Source organism: Podarcis melisellensis (genome assembly GCF_964234715.1).
Source record: "Podarcis melisellensis genome assembly, chromosome: 5".
Classification (NCBI taxonomy): Eukaryota; Metazoa; Chordata; class Lepidosauria; order Squamata; family Lacertidae; genus Podarcis; species Podarcis melisellensis.
The window spans coordinates 39,829,497-39,848,085 of NC_138537.1; the positions used below are offsets into that span (position 1 = coordinate 39,829,497).

Sequence of the window (18,589 nt, forward strand, 5' to 3'; positions counted from 1 at the left end):
AGAGGTGGGTGGCTCCGTGCCGCCACCCCCAACCTCCGCTCAGTGTGCTTGACTGCGCTTGCTCTCTGAGTAATGTAGTGGTTGGGATTGGGGCCCAGGGTAGTTATGTATCTATGTATTTCGTTTACGAATGGCTTACCGTGGAGGCGGTTTCACCACACAATAAAAAACCATATACAAAACAGCTGCATATATAAGAAATAGTATAGGCCCAGCCCTTGCTGTCACACTGAATTGAGGGAGAAGGCAGAGGAGTGTGTGGAGGCAACTGTCCCTGCAAGGAGTCATCATCTCAGCTTTCTTACTTGAGCATATTGTCTCTCACTCTCTTTCTCAGTGGGTTGTGTGGCGGGCTCAGCTCTAGCCACCCAGAGAGAGAGTGTAAGTAAGCCATTTACCTGCACGCTATCTCTCTCTGATGTGGCAGTGATATCCCAAATATATTGCCCAGAGGGGCTACTAGGTGAGCAGGTCAGAGGTGACAAGACACTGTCTCTTTCTCCTTCACTCTCCTTATCTAGGTGGTAAGTTAAGAAGCTGCCATGTCACCCAAAGTTAGTGCATCCAACTTTGGTGCAGCCCATATGCAAAGTGTAAGCAACTAAGTGGAGTCGGTGGCTGTCTCCGCTATCTTGCCCTCCACTGGGCAGAGGAGGACTTTAAGAAAGAGTAGAAACAGTGATCAAGGGGAGGCACAATCTTTCTCTGGGCAACATGGTGGTTGTGATTAGGCCTAACAGAGGTATCACTTGGATAGGTGAGCAACTACTGACATTGGTAAGGAGCCATGGTCTCATCTCACCTGGCTGTAAAAGGGCAGGTAAATGAGTTATGTGGAGGTGAGAAGTTATGGTAAGCAGTCATTCCAGAGAGAGAGGGTGGGGGTCTTTGCTGGCAGATAATGAAAGTGAGTGCTCCTTTCAGGTGGCAGCAACTAATGTGACCTCCACTGTATGCTCACCTGGCATACAATGGATACCTAGCGTTCATCCAGCCTAGCAAACAAGCAAGCTTTGTTCCCTGGTAACTGAGAAGGAAGGAAATGGCAGGGGCTCAGGAGGAATGAAGGAGGGGTATCACTTCACTCTTCCTTGATGGTAGGTCTAGTCCAGCTCAGTTCTATTCTCTCTCTCCCTCTTCTGGGTGGTGAAGTGGAAAGGAACAGCTACTTCAGCTCTGCACCCTCTAGGTGTCTTAGGGGTCCAATCTCTACTGCAGCCTAGAAAAAGAGCAGGTGAGTGAGCAGAGGTGGCTCCTTCTTGCAACTGTCACATTTTTGCTTTAAGTCATGAGTGACTCTGGGCAGAAGGGTCTGTGTGGAGGTGGAGAAGAGAAGGTGTTTCTGCAAAGAGACAAGGAGGAGGGACTCTACCTATTCAAAGGTGATCCAAACCTCCCAAGGGGGTTTCCTTCTGTCAGAGGTGGCAGTTCTTCCTCGGTGAGAGTTGGTCAATTCCCGTGTTCTCTCCCAAAGTGTGTTGGGGCTTTGGCACCTTCCCGACAGTGCTGAGTCCTGATGTCTTGGTCACACTTTGTATGTGCGTGCACACACAAATTCCTCTGCTTCATCAGGATGATTAGAGCTGCTTAAATGTCCCCACTTAACCCTCCCTAGGCCTTCCTGCAGTGTCCCATACCCATTTTTATTTTACTACCACAAAAACTCTTATTCCTTAATGAATTTGGAAATTTAGAAGAGTGTTGCATCTTGTTATATGAACTGTGCATCTGCAGTCCTTGCTGTGTATCTCATGAACATTTCCATTATTCTGGCACCGGTTTGATTATTTTGAATGACCAGCAGCAATTCAGCCAGGGAAGCTTTTCCTATTGCTGCATCTGGTTGCCAGGAAAACCTGCAACCACTGAATTTCTACGTGTTGCAACATGGTTATGAAGCCATACTAGGAAAAAAAAATAGAATCTTATTGGAGTTACCCCTGGTGTCTCTCAGAAGTCTGCAAATAATGGGTTATGTTTCAAGTTGTGAACCCAGCATTCGAAATCCCTATTGTGCATCCTGGGAGCATTTGCTGCCTGCAAAGCTTCTGGGATGCTACTTGTATCTTTGACGCTGTGTTATATGTACTTCAACTGGAAGTCTTCATACCATATGGTTGCATAGCAATAACAGCAAAAATGAAGGATGAAAAAATCATTGCTTTATAAAGATTCATTACATCATACAATGTCGTGTGACATTGAAATGGCTCAGCAATGTGTTTCACATCCAGGAGGAGAAACACTTGGCTGGTTCACACATAATGCTAAACCAGGAATGGGGAACCTATTTCCCTCCAGATGTCCTTCGACTGCAACTCGCATCAGCCTCCACTAGCATGGCCTTTGGTCAGAGGTAATGGAAACTGCAACAATCCAACAGCATGGTTTAGCACTGTGTGCATGATTTGGAATTGGCTGGAGTGAAGCCTTGGGCTCGCTTACCCCTCTCCCTCTGCTACATGGATGAACTGAGGACTTGCACAGTGTTCACGTTTCACTTTCCACTAGTATTTCCTTGTTACGTACAAACCATTGATCTTGGTTTCAGACGTTGATTTTGGTTTCTGCAGAAACTGATGGGCTGCAGAATAGGAGGAAAGAGGAGGCATGGAAATGGGGGTAGTGCCTACTGTAAGAAATGACAGTAGAGGAGGGATGAAAAAGGGTGTGTGCAAAGGGGGAGTTGTAGAAAAAGGAAGGAGGAGTTGGCATAGGTATGGGAGTGAAGATGAAAGCAGGGATACAAAAGGGGCTGCAGAAAAGGAACGGGTGGTGGCTTCATTACTGGGTGAAGGTAAAAAGGGTGCTTGGTAGTTAGAATGTATGGAGGAGGAAGACTCTGGGGTGGACTCTGGGATAGGGGTTGCAGAAAAGGAGGAGGGGGGGAGAAGGCATGGGCATGAGAGGAAAGGTGAAATTTGGTACAAAATGGGGCTGCAGATTAGAAGTGGAAGGCTGGGATGATTGCTTGATTAGGCACAATATTCAGCAAATGGAAGTATGTTAGTGAGGGAATGGTGAGCAGAGGCCCGTAGTTAACATATATTTGGAGAGAACTCTGTGGGGAAACTGGGGGTTTCAACCAATATTACCGGTAAGTTTCTGAATGACACATTTTTTTCTTTATTAAACTAAGTCTGGAAACAGCCTTAAGTTTAAGATAGAAAAATCACTTCTAATTTTCTGCTGCATACATAGTATATATAGATTGATTGATTGATTGATTGATTGATTGATCAAACAAACGAAGAAAGAAAGAAACAGGAGGAAACCTCATAAAACATGTAGTTAAGCCTACTATTGACATTGTAGTATTAATGCTGAAGTATTTTCTTCTGGGGTACTGATTTAAAGTCACTGGCAGTGACATCATAAACTGTTAATTGATTACTTGCTTTTTACCTCAGGTAGCCAAATTCTTTGTATATGCAGAGCCGCTATCTATACTTTGGTGATTATGACATTTACAATTGGAGAAAATTCCTGAACTTCATCTTGTTTGAAGATGGACATTTGAAATTCTGCTTCCTTAAATGCTTTTATCATATTTAAATAGTACACTTGAAGTGACTTCCTTAGGAATAGGGAAGGATCCAGCAGTCTCAAATTTGGACTCTAAGCATTGGTGTGAGTGAGAAAAACAAAGAATGAGCCTTTCCCAAATTAGAATGTTTTAATTGCAGTAATTAGAGCTGTGACATGGATGGATACGTTTTATTTTTGCCATAGTTCATATAAGGCCAAACTCCGCTCTGAATTCCCACCTAATCACTTGCCATGCTTTGCATCATTTCCTACGTCAGTGTGGTTGTAAAAAGCCTAAACACTCTGCTTGTGCTATGTGAATATAAACATTTTAAGTACAAGGATTATAAACAGAAATTGTGTATAGCCATTAAGCTTCCATTGCTTTAATCTAACAAAAACCTCGAGCTAAGCAGTACTGGATTCTCAAGATAACAATTTTAGAATTACCAATTGCTCTATTTTGTGACTTGCTATCTTAATTATGTATACATTTCTTCATTTACTTCCGCTCTAGCTTTTGATCACCTTTTCTTTTCCAATGAGAGATGGAAGACAAATGCATGATTAATGTGTATACTGGGCATGTCATTTTGAGGGGTTTCTTCACAACTGACTTGGGTTGCTTACATGCTAGAACTCTTTAATGCTGCTGAAGAATTGCGTTTCTGCAATTAGGTGGTGGTGGAAGTAAGGCAGATTCTTCACAGCACTCAATATAGCATTATGTTATCCAGTATCTTGGCCAAGATACTTCTTTAATGTCTACTCATATCTAAGTTCAGCTAGCTAAGATGCTTTATACATTATTAATGGCAAGCTTCATGTTTGCTGGTTCAGACATGTTACTGCTTTCTGGGAAGTGTGGTTTGGGGATTAATACTCATTTGTTCCCTGTTTAGTTAGCCCCCACCCCCTGACGGTAATATGTGTTAAATTAATGACTTCTCTTCCATTGTAGCTTTTTATCTTTTCTTTCCATTACAGTAAAGTATTGCTGTTTTACTATAATGAAAAGAAAAGAGTGGGGAATGGTGAGAAACCACTAATTTAATGCACACTTTGGGAGTTGGGAAATTGGCCAAATGGGCAACTCAGCACTATTCCTGCAGCTGCACTTGCCAGGGTAGAAATGGAATGGGCTTAAACCTGCAGACGGGAGCTTTCTGTTTAAAGGAACAGTTACCCTTAAAAGCTCTAATTTCATGTTGCCTGTCCATGATGAACAGGCTGCTGCTGCAAAAAGAAAAAGCCACAAGTTGGGCCTGAAAAAACACTGGGCAACAACACAGAAAAACAGTGGAATGTAATAATCTGAGAGTGGTTGGTGAAGAAAAGATGGCCATTCCAGGGAAAAGGACAACTCTGGTGTTAATTTGAGCTTTATAGCTGCTCAGTCACATAAGGTTGACTATTTAAGATATAGGAAGGTTCAACAGGTCCTGAACAATAAAAGAGAAATATACACGTGACAGTATGCTTCCAATAAACCACAAGAATATATTCTAAACATATATTTCCACATAGGTACCTTAGGTTTGTTCTTGCTGTTACTCTGAACAATTACTGGCCTTGAGGAGTTTCTGGAATTGTAGTGTTAGTTCTCAGCTATGAATTTAGTCTCCTAAATCATCCAGTGAGTTACAGTTTAAGTGCTCATTGCAATAAATCTCAAGTGCTAAGCCACTGCTTTGCTTGCATCTCAACCATTGGCAAGATGATCTAAAGTGTCCTGAAGGCCTGAAACATGGCTAACCAGAAGATTCTGTTTTTACTTTAGTTTCTTATTCACGCTCACAAAGCAATCAAAGGTTCCTGTTATTTAGCAGTGTGCACTAAAGAACAGGTGGTACCTCTAGCACAGGCATAGGCAAACTCGGCCCTCCAGATGTTTTGGGACTACAACTGCCATCATCCCTAGCTAACAGGACTAGTGGTCAGGGATGATGGGAGTTGTAGTCCCAAAACATCTGGAGGGCCGAGTTTGCCTATTCCTGCTCTAACATATAACATTGCTGCTTAAGATCCTTTTAGACTAAGCCCGAGTGACAGCCTTGCTTAGTGATGAAAGCAGTAAACTGAAGGCAGACTGGCTGTGTTAAAGAAAACTGTGAATCTGAAGTACAGTGGTACAGTGGTTACATACGCTTCAGGTTACATACACTTCAGGTTACATATGCTTCAGGTTACAGACTCCGCTAACCCAGAAATAGTGCTTCAGGTTAAGAACTTGGCTTCAGGATGAGAACAGAAATCGTGCTCCGGCGGCGCAGCAGCAGGCCCCATTAGCTAAAGTGGTGCTTCAGGTTAAGAACAGTTTCAGGTTAAGTACAGACCTCCGGAACGAATTAAGTACTTAACCTGAGGTACCACTGTACAATACTTTAATAACAGAGTTTTGTGTGTGAGAGAGAGACTCAGTAAAAGCATAATATTGCATTAGACATTAAAAGCTGTACTATGCCTTTATTCCAGTGGACCTGTAGAGAGACACAGGATTTTGGGAGAGGTGTTAGGTGTTATGAAACACTGAAATTTGTAGTACAGCCTGCTTAGTATTACTCATACTCCTGTCTTTACTGACCTTTGCTGATGCACAAGCTGGGCTGGAGGGAAAAGGATCAACAAAGACTCAGATTTTCCCAAAGAGAGTTCACTTTACAAGTTGACACCCATGGCTCTCTGTGTTTTCCAGGTTCCAGGAACTAGAGAAGCATTTCTGTGAATTGATATGAATGTTTAGGAAGTAATTGTACAAAGTTAGTTATAGACACAACACTGGCTCCATGTTGCTCCTGACTTCCCTTTAGTCATTGGCTGAGTTTACTTATTATTTGGAATATTTACAAACTACTAAACATTACAAAATACCATAGCAAATGTATAATGACAATAAAAATATAACAAAATAAATCAGATGCAACAGTTCATAATAACATAAAAAGAGCCTACTGAATCATGCCAGTGGCTCATCTAGTCCAGCATCATGTTCTCACGGAGGCCAACCAGATGCCTGTAGGAAATCTGCAAGCCGGATTGGAGCACTACAGCACTCTCTCTGCCTGTGGTTTCCAGCAACTGGTATTCAAAAGCATTTCTGCCTTCACATTTTCCAAAGGGAAATCTGATGCTGCCCACAAGTATCTGGAAAACCCTCTCGAGAAACCCTGTGGAAGTAGGAAATATTTTAGCATCAACACAATATATATAATATATGTTGGAGCTTGTCTAACTTAAATGGGCAGTGTGTTGCAGAAGCCAGGTTCCATTGCATTGAGGTTGTCATGTTGTCACCCCATGGCTGAGATGCATAGATTTGAGGCCAGGGATCTTCTCGGTGCAGATCACATGTTCTGTAAGTGTGTCTTGGCTGTGGTTCAAAATAGAGGGTAGGATTGTATCCTAAGCATCAATTACCCATCTAGAATGTGGGAATAATGATTACTTCCCTTGCATGGGAAGGTAAATATTATGAAACATTTAGTGCATTAAAGTATGTAAATGAGAAATGTGAATGCAGATTTTTAAATAAAATTAAACCAGTATTAATTATGTTGCATAATATTTTACAATCTGCACTATTTTGCTGCTTTAGAATTCACTGTGTTTTCTGGCGCTTATGTTGTTTTATTAAGAAGAAGTCTTCTTTACATCATTACTTTGTCCTATTTTTAACAGTGCGGTTTACCTGTAGTTTGCAGTGCAACAGGACGTGGTGAGGACCAGCAGCAATAAAGACCTTAAAAATAGTTGCCAGCTAGCTAAAAATAGAAATGTGAGACAAAGTAGTTCAGACAATATATTTTATTTAAACTGCTGTACAGTATGTGTGTTGTTGACCAGGGCTAATGAAGCAATGACACATTCAGTCATATTTGCTCCAGATTTTCTCAAATGGTTCCTCTTCTGTAGAAGTGTATTTTCAATTCATGATTAGAAAGTGGAAAAAAATGACCAGATGCAGGCATAATATGAAACCGTGGTATGTGCTAACCATAGTCAAGTATCCATTGTTTGAGCTTCCAGATGTGTAGTAGACAAACCATGGTTGCTTGTATGCTTGTTTCCCACTTGTTTCCCACTGGCTCAGCATCCAGCTTCACAAGTTCACTCCTGCCTCCTTGTTGTAGCAGCCTTTTGAGGCAAAGCAATGATCCTAATTGATTTGTTAATAGTATATGAATTAAGACATAACAACAAACCACAGAGGACCTTTTCAGTAGTCCCATTTTCTCCCTGGTTTGTGGAATGCTTCACCTGGTGAGACCCACCTAGTGCAGACTTTGTTATTTTTTCAGCCCCAGGTCAAGATGTTTCTCTACTCCCAGGTGTTTGATGTGCTAATGGTGGTTTCCTCATCCATCAACATTATGCATAACATGCACCTGCATTACATGCACCTGCATTATGTGCAGCTCAATTAATGTTTTCAGGGCACATCACAATCCTTTGGAACTTGACATCCTACAGAATGGATTCACTGACTAGTTTAAAGTGTTTTAGTGCCTCTTCAGAAGGTTATGACATCAACTTGCACACCTGAAAAAGAAACATGAAAATTGATGTATTTAGCATTTATGTTATATAAGAAATAAATAATGAATGCTTACAGACAGCTCACCCCGTCATGGGGATTCGAACTGCCAACCTTCTGATCAGCAAGTCCTAGGCTCTGTGATTTAGACCACAATGCCACCTGTGCTCCTACTAACAATGCCCTTACCACCATAAAAAACAAACTACCGTAGTAGGGAGGATGGGGACAGTTCATTTAAGTTGAGGAAACAATTCCCTAAAATATTCTTTGATTTGCTCAAATGGGCAGTAGGCAGATATAATATTTTGCTGCTACATAGGTGCTCCAATAAAAATGCACCTAATTTTCTGGTCTTGTGCTTTGCCACTCACTGTACCACAATTCCATAATTCCGAACTATTTTTAACAACAGCAACAAAAAATTAAAGCCTGCAGCACAGGGCAAGAGGCCTTACAGGATTAGAGCCAGAACCTACACATGTTTATTCAGAAGTAAACACTGCTATTTTTAGTGGAATCTCTCCTTTCTAATCCTAGACATGTGGTTTGGGGAGAACAGAATTCTCATGTTCCTCTTGTTTTGCAGTGTCCCTCCCATTTGAAGTTCTAAGCGCCTCAAGACATTTACTTATTTTACAAAATGTGTAATATTGGAATTGTCTTCTTCAGGGGAAAGGACCTGCATTGCCGGGCAAGAAATAGCTCTGTAACTGAAACTGTAAAGATTGTGATACAGAAAGGAGGGATTTTCCTAGCATACAATTTCACCTACCCCAAGGTCAGCTCCTCCCAATGTGGTTCAAAATTCGATTTTTTTCTGACCACAACTGCAGAGAGGTTGCTCTTCTATTTCACTCCTTTACTCAAAGTCAGTTTTTTTTAATAAGAAAAAAGATGAATGAGTACTGGGAAAATGTACCGTATATTTATGGAATGATGACTGCATCATGTGGACCCCCTGTTAAATATGAGTTAACAAGCCATAGCAATTGCACAGTAAACGTCATCTGGAAGCAGACATTATTTATTTTTATGTTCACAAATGGATTCCTCCAAACTCACAAACAACATGGGGTTGGATCCAGACTTTCATTTCTGTGAACAAAAGCAGAAGGGAAGCTTTAGTGAAGGCTCCTGCTGGAGGAAGGAGGGAAGACAACTTTCTCTTATAGTCCAAAACTCCACCTCCCATGCTGTTCTTGCCAGAGCATGTTTTCAGGGGTCTGCAGAGGGAAGGGGGAATCTGCAAAAATCATTGCTTCTCCTCCAGCGCAGCATCTTGTGGTGTTCTATCCATAGCTAGTCTGGATCCTGCTCATAGTGTGCATTCTCATTCCTTATTCCTTAATATGGAAAAAATTAAATATGGAATACAAAAAAAAAGCTGCCACCGGATTAATTTCATCTGTAGTACATCTTCCAAGATGTCATCATATCTGAAATCTAATATTTAACTTATCTTTACCACACTGCAAAGGGACAGTCTTATCATAATTTCAGTTAGTATCCTGACTGTGAGTCTCCTTTAAAGATTATGTGATGCTTAGAATAATGGGTCCTCATTGCCTGAAGACTTAGTGATAGCTTGAGAAATAGTTGATGAGTACAAATCCCATGCAGCCTCTGTCTCTTGGTTCACATAGGCTAGCAGAAAGGGGAAAGAAAGCTGTTTTCATGACTGCAATTGAAAGCTAGTGAGGTGTATGTAGTTGCTACAGTGTTGGACTTGGATGTGGAAAACCCAAATTCAGCACCAAGTTACAGTGTTCGGTGGGTAACTTGGTGCAAGTTACAATGTCTCAGCCAGTTTACTTTAAAGGGTTGTTTTGAGGACAAAGCACAGCTCCAAGCTCTCGGGGTCCACAGGTTTTGGCTGGTCTTGCTGGCCAAGCCAAAAATTGTAGCCTCCAGCTCATCCACCCTAATATTTTCCTGAGTGGCAGAAGCTGGAGAAAAGTCTTTGCTTTTGCATAAGGCATCCCAGAAGTGCTTTGTAGTGGCATCCATTCATTCTTGAAGATAAGGCCACTGTGGAATGTGTGTTACTGAGTGCCAGTGCTCAAAGGTACACAGAGCACCCTCAGGTCACAGTGCCTAATACTCCCCGCCCACACCTTTCCTGCTTCAAAGCAGGAATACGGGAGTGGAAAGTAATTACCATACTGGTTTGGCCCTGTGTAGCTAAGGATCTTCAGGAGCCTTCACCTTGGAGGTGCAGGACAATCCCCAGCCTTCCTTGCACCTTTGGAAATGACAGGGATTGCCACACAACTGACTGAATGATTCCACCCACTTCTACATCTAGGTGGAAGGCTTGCTGTTCACCCTGCATGCCAGAGGCAGTACTTATTGAAGTATGTTCACTTTTTAACACACTTATTCACAACTTTGGTGTATTCCCAGTTTCATTTTACACATCTATCACGCGTGTTTGAATGGACAGGCTCTTCTTAAAACATGATGATTTAGATATTAGTACAGTAGTCTTTTTGTTGTTGTTGAGTTCCAGGGTTGGTGTTTGGCTGGAAAATGAATAGGTTTCAGCAGTCAGTTGGAATACAGAATCTGCCACCCCCTTTCTACAACACTCCCTCTTATCACTACAATGTTGCCTCTACATTAGCTGGACAAGCAAAGTCCTGCAACTCAACTGGATATTGTTGATAAGATGTGTATAGCCAGTAATATGTACATGGGTCTACAAAAACCACCAGCTGAATCAGAGCCATCTGACTTGATTAAGTTTAAGTTTATCCTGATGACTCCTGTGCAGATGGCAGAAAGCAGGACCTCATGGACCTGCAATAATAAAATAAAGGAAGCGACCATAGATCCTGAGCATTGTCAGGAAGTGGTAGAAGGCACAAATCCCATGCAGCCTCTGTCTTTTGGTTCATATAGGACACTCAGCTGCCAGCAAGTGGAAAGAAAGCAGTTTGAACAACTCTTTGCAACTACTCATTCCTCTTTTAAGGAGTCATTGCATCCTTTGGGAGGGAAGTGAGGTTATAGAATTCCAAATTAATTCCTGGTAATTGTTATAACTTTTAGTTGACTGGTACATGCATTTATTCCCAGTAATGATGCAGATAATTAAAATATCATTGCTTCATATGACTGACTGGTTGCTATGGGATTTAAGAATAAATTCCTATAATAAGACAGTTTATTTTTGAGTGAGGAGGCAGAGTAAGATTTCTCCCTTTAGCCATTTGCTGTGGATCACTGTTCACGTAATGATACATGACCAGATGTTGAAGATAGATTCTAAGTTCTTGTAAGGATTGTAAAGGGAGGATAAGGAACATGTCACGTTGCTTTCAACCGTTACCATTTCATCAGATCTCATTGCTCAGAAACATTCACCAGTATCAAAAGGACTGAGCAATATGCTAGCTGGGAAGTGAACATCAAGCCAAAGAAAAGCAGCAATGCTTGAAAAAGAAAACATGCTATAAAGTCATCTTGATCTTATCTCAAGCCCTTTCCGCCCAAACCCACCAAAGTCTTTACTAAGCTGTCTGCCTATAAATAGAAGCAGCTCCCTTGCAGAGATGGGCAGCTGTAAACTACAGGCTTTTTCTCTCCCCCAGCAGCATCTGTGTTGTGTGAGAGGCAGCCCAACATCTATGTCAGGTTGTTTTTTTTTTGCTAGCCTTTCATGTTTAAGTCGTGTACCTATGAGGTTCCTGTAGATAGTCTAATGCAGGAAAATGCATTGGTTTACTTTGGGGGACAAGAATGTTGGCAGCCTTTTTGGGTGGTGTTGTTTTCTTTGAAAGAGCATTCTTTAAAAGAGATGGAGGAGTGCTCATCATTTGCACAGGTGAGTTTGTTCTGTAGGTATGAATTCAGTCCCTGAATAGACTGGAAACAGGGCTGGGGTATCGGTTCACAAATATATGAATAAAAAGAATAAAAAGAATAGAATGGGAATTGAGTACAGAGCATCAGTCTTACAAACTTGTGCTTAAACTGCAGGTTGATTAAATACAAAATCAAACCAGCAGTTTGCTGGTTGAGCCTGAAATATTTCTTTGATCAGGATGCGTTGGTAGGAAAGTTCCAGAAAACAAGCTAAACTGTATCATTTAGGATCTGTTGTTACCCTTTTGGGGGCTGGTATTTGTTTCTGTTTTAGTTCATCAAATCATGAACCATTCAGTTGTACTCCCAGTAGTTCTTCAAACTATTATTCATGTTTACCACACAAGCCTTGCCTATATTTAGCCTGTTTTTAAGTCTTTGGGCTATTGGATAATAATTTTCAGTTGTTTCTTTAAGAGCCTCAGTGGCATTTATCTTCTTATTCTGCAGACCAAGTTTGGGACTCTTTGCATAATATTCACAGGCTCTCACCAATAAAAATTCTCAATACGTTTTTTCTTTTCTTTTCTGGAAGATATCAATTTTTTCATGGGTTTAGAGTATGAACTAGGAGATGTGTTCAAACCTGCCATAGTAGTATCTTGGTAACTTACCTGATACCTCATGGAACTCACAAAATGGCAGTTCCACTTCCAGTAGCCTATCACTTTCATTCTTTGAGGTAGAGTCACTTTGAGGTAGAGTCACTGCCACTTTTTCAGTTCTTTCATTTACTTTCAGCTCATTATCTTTCTAGGAGTAGATTGTGGCATGCCATTATGTGGACTGACTTGTGGGAGGTACTTATGATCCTTTTTGATCCCTTTCAGTTTTCACTGGAGGTAGGAAGATGTGTTTGCTGAGCCAGTGTGGTGTAGTGATTAAGAGCAGTGGACTCGTAATCTGGTAAACTGGGTTCGATTCCCTGCTCCTCCACATGCAGCTGCTGGGTGACCTTGGGCTAGTCTCACGTCTTTGAAGTCTCTCAGCCTCGCTCACCTTACAGAGTGTTTGTTGTGGGGGAGAAAGGGAAAAGGAGATTGTTAGTCGCTCTGAGACTCCTTAGGGTAGTGATAAAGTGGGATATCAAATCCAAACTCCTCCTCCTCCTCCTCCTCCTCCTCCTCCTCCTCTTCTTCAGTTCTCGGATTTCTGCTTTGCGAGGTGCTGAAGTATCAATTCCTGAGGCTGTGGGGGATGGAGGCAGAACGTTTCTGTATGGAAACCATGCTTTGATACACTTTATTTATTTACCCCAATTATTATGCTAAAACATTTTGAGGACTCCAGTGATTTTATTTATTTATATTGTCCACTCTTTGTTAAAATAATCCCAGAACAGGTTATAATATAAAAGTAAATACATAATACACAAGGATTGATATCTAACATTAGTTACATTCAAAGTAGAGTCACTGAAATCAGTGAACTTAAATCCATTGATTTCAGCAGAACTGCTCTGACTTAGTTGGATAGTGCTTTATAAAAGTATAGCATTATAATGAAATAGAGTAGTTCAGTAAATCAAGGAGGGCAAGCTGCCCAGCTCCACATCCAGTTTAGCCACAGGCTGGATGGATAAATGAGTTGTTAACTGACACTGAAAACCTATTTGGGTTGGTGTGGTACCTTTACTTTTACCTTAGTCAAATATGTGAGAGGAGAGCATTCCACAGTCAAGGTGCCAATACTGAGTGATTCCATCCTCCAGAGATTATTGGTTCTATCTTCCTATATTATTTCAGAATTTACTTGTCTGCAAATTGTTTTGTATTTTTCTCTGTAAAGTGTGTGGTGAGTGTGTTGTACCAAACCTTTCCTATTTCCTCACTGTATATTTGTTGAATCTCACTGAAAGTCATAGGAAAACAGTAATTATTTATCTCGCAATTTCACTTTATAGTTCAGGTCATTCTGATTTTGAAGAGAGAAGTTCCATGCTAGGCCAAGATGACATTTTTGGCATAAAGCATTTTGCTGGTGAACAGCAGTTTGGCAAAGGAAAATATGAAAAAGCATAAATAAATCTGCAACTGTTAGGGAGGGCAGGCACTTTAAGTTATGACTTCCTATGATTGCAAATAGACATTTGCCTAATAATCTATGGTGAACAGGAATTGTCTCTGACCAGCTAGGAAGGAAAGCTTTTGCAAGGTGGGAAAAAACTTGACTTTTGATTTCTAACAAGTAACTAACAAAGGTTTTGGGGGGCAATCTGAATTTTCAGCAGACTTAGCTACTTCAGCTTTTAATATCTCTTGAAGAATTTTCAAATCTCTCAAGTGGGATGTTAAGTTAGTAGGGACTGTATAACAAGGTTATTATTGTATCTTGATTGTCATACTGGCTTCCAGTGAATACATTTAAAAACACTGCTGTTCTCTATATACAGTATGTTGCTTTTGTAGCCTTTGGTTACAGAATGACCTAACAGACAGCTTTATGATATCCCTGCAGCAGTTTCTCCTAATGATGTTTTCCTACATTGAACTACTTAAAGTACTTGTAGATGGTGCTTTCCTTGGAAAAGGGGAGTATTAAATGGAGCATTAAAACCCCATATTATGACACTTGCTACTGGCAGGAGCTATGTATTCATAGTGAATTAAAGCACTAACCTTTGCTTTCGTTTTGTAGTCCTTCCGTTATTGTTAAGATTCTGTGTTGGTAGCATTTTAATGTATCTTTTGGTATTTATTATGTTCTTCAGCTGGGTTAACAAATGTGTATTATAAAGAGGAACTAAATGAATGTCAGTTAAACATAGCCTTGTAGCCTGGATATGCATATTATGTGAATGATAGTGTGTGGGGCTAGATGTGGAGCAGTGAGAAAATGTCCAGAACTGTGTGTAGACAGACTTGGCACTTTAGCCTTGGGAAATGGCAGCCAGCCAGCCAGCCAGCCAGTAAGCAGTGAGTCAGAGCCAAGAGTATCTGAAAAAAAATACCAAATATAAAAGCTGGAAGGATTATTCCTGTCTTTTTATTACTGCCCTCCACACTCCCTTAAATATGCAGACCATTTCCTGTGGTAGTCAGATGCTGATAGCTTTACAGGAGACAGGCTGCTGTGTGCTCACTTTAGTCAAACAGGTGAGATCAGAGCCGTAATTGGACAGGACAGAGCTCTGACTTCAGGCACTGAGGTTTTTCTAAAAATGTTTGCTGTATCTTCATCAAAGCTTGATAAGATCACCTTGACTAGTTTGAAGAATTGTATCCTTCTCACACCAAGATAATATCTCTCTCACACAGGAAAGGAATCTCTGCACTGTGTGTTTGACTGTTGTTTATTGCACTTGGGTATAGATAAGATCAGCAGCTCAGTTTTATGAATGTGTTGGATATTTCCAGCAGAGGGCAGTCAAACAATAAAGAATATTGATATCAAAGCCAGTACTTTCCTTCTTTTTGTGGTTGGGGAGGGGTAAAATCAGAAAAAAATTGGCTGTTCATAAAGAAATGCTTCATGTGTGCAGAGGAGGGTGACCAAGGTGATCAAAGGTCTGGAAACTAAGCCCTATGAGGAACAGTTGAGGGAGCTGGGTAGCCTGGAAAAGAGGAGACTGAGAGGAGATAGATATCAATCTTAAGATATCTAAAGGGCTCTCACATGGCAGATGGGGCAAGCTTGTTTTCTCCTGCTCCAGAGGCTAGGACCCAAACCAGTGGATTCAAGTTACAAGAAAGGGGGTTCCAACTAAACATCAGGAAGAACCTTCTGACGGTAAGAGCTGTTCAACAGGGGAACGGACTCCCTTGTAAGATAGTAGACTCTTTTTCATTGGAGGTTTTTAGGCAGAGGTTGGATGGCCCTATGTCCTGGATGCTTTACTTGAGATCCCTACTTTTCAGGGAGTTGGACAAGATGATGACCCTTGGGGTCCCTTCTGACTCTACAATTCTTTGATTCTATGACTTGATATCTTCTTGACTTCTAGACTATTATAAAAGAGGGCATGCTGATGAAACAGACCAGCTCATTTCAGCGCTGGAAGAGACGTTACTTCAAATTGCGAGGACGAACTCTATACTATGCCAAAACAGCAAAGGTATGTGGCTCTCCATGAAATTATGGGAGGGTAATAAGGAATAGGAATCATCCAGTTTGTATGACTACAGCACAAGGGTTACTAGGTACTAAGAGTGTTTACGCTCACAAACCTGCTACTCAGGAGTTCATAATTGTTGCTTTACTTTGGTAAAACTATTAACTATTCTAAAATAGGAACTGGTTATCCCTTACTTAAGTACTGATAGATTGTTTTTCTTTGTGTCCATGAGGGCTAGAAACACAGGAAGCTGCCTTATACAGAGTCAAGTCATTGGACTATCTAGCTTTGTGTTGTCTACCCTGACAGACAGCAGATGAAGTCTCTCTCAGACCTACTTGGAGATGTTGGGGATTGAGCCTAGTGCCTTCTGAATGCAAAACAGATGCTTTACCGCTGAGCAGAACATTGATGCCAAAATTATTACAAAGATAATAAAAACTGGCATCACATTTCTATATGTAGTAGAAGTTCTACATATATTAAAGGGGGCCTTTATTGCTAAGAGCAAAAGGAGGCTGGATCTCCCCAAAGTTTTTTTCTACATGACATTGGTTGACACTGATCCTAACACCCATAGGATCAGAAAGGATAGGTGTCTCTTGTGACTGGATAGTGAAAGCACTTGATATACTGTACATGGATTTCACTGAGAAAGTTAGTACTCAAAAGAGCCTCAGCCAAAACTATGTATACCAAGTGTGTCCATTACCAAGCCCAAGGATCATTTTGCTGCTTTCTCTCTTGTTTTATTTTCTGCCCCTTGCTTTTATCTTCTCAGCAGAGATCCTCAATAGCAGAGGATTAGGGTGAGGATTAGGATTCAGCCAGAAGGAGATTTTCCCTGCTCCCTCCCTTGGTAGGTCATATTGACTCACCTGTCAAGCACCTGATGTTACTGTTATGTCAGGTCACCTGCTTCTCCTTTGCAGTGTGACTTAAGTTCAAGCCAGGATGCAAGCGGAAAGGTTCATTTGCACATGCAGGTTGGGTTTAAGCCATGTTTACAAAGAAGCCCTGCTTGCAAGTAGGGGTTGCCTGCATGTTTGGCACCAAGGGCTGCTTGTGTTTGGCACCAAATTTAAAAGGTGTTGAATGCAAACCCTGCTTGCCAACAAACTGTCAGGAGCACATTTGAAGGCTCCCCATTGGTCTACTTCAGCTGTGTCTTTACCTGTCTCACACCTAACATCATGTATGTCTAATGGGGAACAGATGATTGTGCCTTTGAGAATACGGCCTCACAGGCCAAATCAGGATGCTTGCCAGGCCTAATTTGACCCATGGGGTGGAGGCTCCCCATGCTTGAAATAGACATCTCCTATAATGCCCCCAGATCAAAAATTACATAGCCAATTTAATTTAATTTAATTTTAATCAACGGGCTTCTTTGTACTTAAAAGCATCTGGCAGATGCTTATTTCAGGAGTACCTGTGGAATAATGAATAGTTATTTCTTCAATTTCGTGCCCACCATTCACCACAGGGTCCCAGGGTGGGTTACGGCTACTTAAAAATGCAATATTAAAATCAGTTTAAAACTATATTTATAATGAGGTCAGAGGTCAGGGTAAAAAGGTGCACCTTCACTGTGCAATTTGGGAAGTGCAGGAGTCATGTCCGGAATTCCCCATACGGCAGTGGCTTGACAGGGAAATGGAGTGTTATAGGTTGCCTCTATGGGAGATGCTGTGCAAATTCTTCGCCTTGCCCTCATCCACACACACCATGCAGGATTTTGAGGAAGCTCCGATTGTTTGTCTTGCAGAATCCATTTTATTCTTCGCCAGCAGCAACCAACAGAGGCAGTTCTTTTAACCCTTCATTATATATATATATAATTTGTAACAGTTATGAAATAAACAAACAACCTAATTGAAGTTTTACATTTATTTTTCCTTTTCCCAGTCAATCATTTTTGATGAGGTGGATCTGACAGATGCCAGCGTGGCAGAATCCAGCACTAAAAATGTCAACAACAGCTTCACGGTAGGATTACTCATCACTTTTTGGAATGAAATTATAAAAGTATCACAGTTCTGTTCACAATAATTCCATTGTTGATAAAGTAAATAATATAATAATATACGAAGCTGTAATGGGCAAATATTATTAGAGTGAATAGGAGATAGTGGGAGCAAGTGGCATTGATATTGATGTTTGCCTCCTATGTGCAGAATGGGATCAGGGGGTAGCATTTCAGGAGAAACAGGAAGATTTTCCCTGTGCAACATCTTTTCCCAGCTAATTTTCCCAATTTTAATCAATAAACACTTAGACTTGATGGTAGGGAAAGTGGTTAGGGCAGAGAGTTGCAAAGAAAAAAAATAGTAAATGAGCCAGGGTCAAGTACACACCTGCTGTTTCTCCCCTGGAAATTACTTGGGGCCTCCACTTGGTACATGGGAGCTGGAATTCTGTGTGTCACTGAATGTTCTGGTTCAGGTGCAATGCTAAACCACATTTTAGCATTGCAAAAATGAGTCCAGGTCAATGGCTAGTGAAAGCAAGCTTAACCTCAAGCCATCATTTATGAAAATGGCTTATTTTACCTAACTGTAGTAAAAATTACCATCGTTTAGGATTTTGACATACTATAACTG

At 41.0% G+C, this 18,589-nt stretch overlaps 1 protein-coding gene across 5 annotated transcripts in view; it reads left to right on the plus strand.

Moving 5' to 3' along the window:
* The window catches only part of DGKD (diacylglycerol kinase delta), a 66,400-nt gene that overhangs the window by 756 nt on the left and 47,055 nt on the right, over nucleotides 1-18,589 (plus strand). For 4 of the 5 annotated variants that reach the window (XM_081912431.1, XM_081912428.1, XM_081912432.1 and 1 more), the window contains exons 2-3: nucleotides 15,876-15,986; nucleotides 17,895-17,975. In XM_081912431.1, coding sequence (XP_081768557.1) covers nucleotides 15,876-15,986; nucleotides 17,895-17,975 — 192 coding nt within the window. Of the gene's footprint in view, nucleotides 1-11,871; nucleotides 11,892-15,875; nucleotides 15,987-17,894; nucleotides 17,976-18,589 lie in introns of those variants that run through there. The other variant, XM_081912430.1, reaches the window with a different exon arrangement.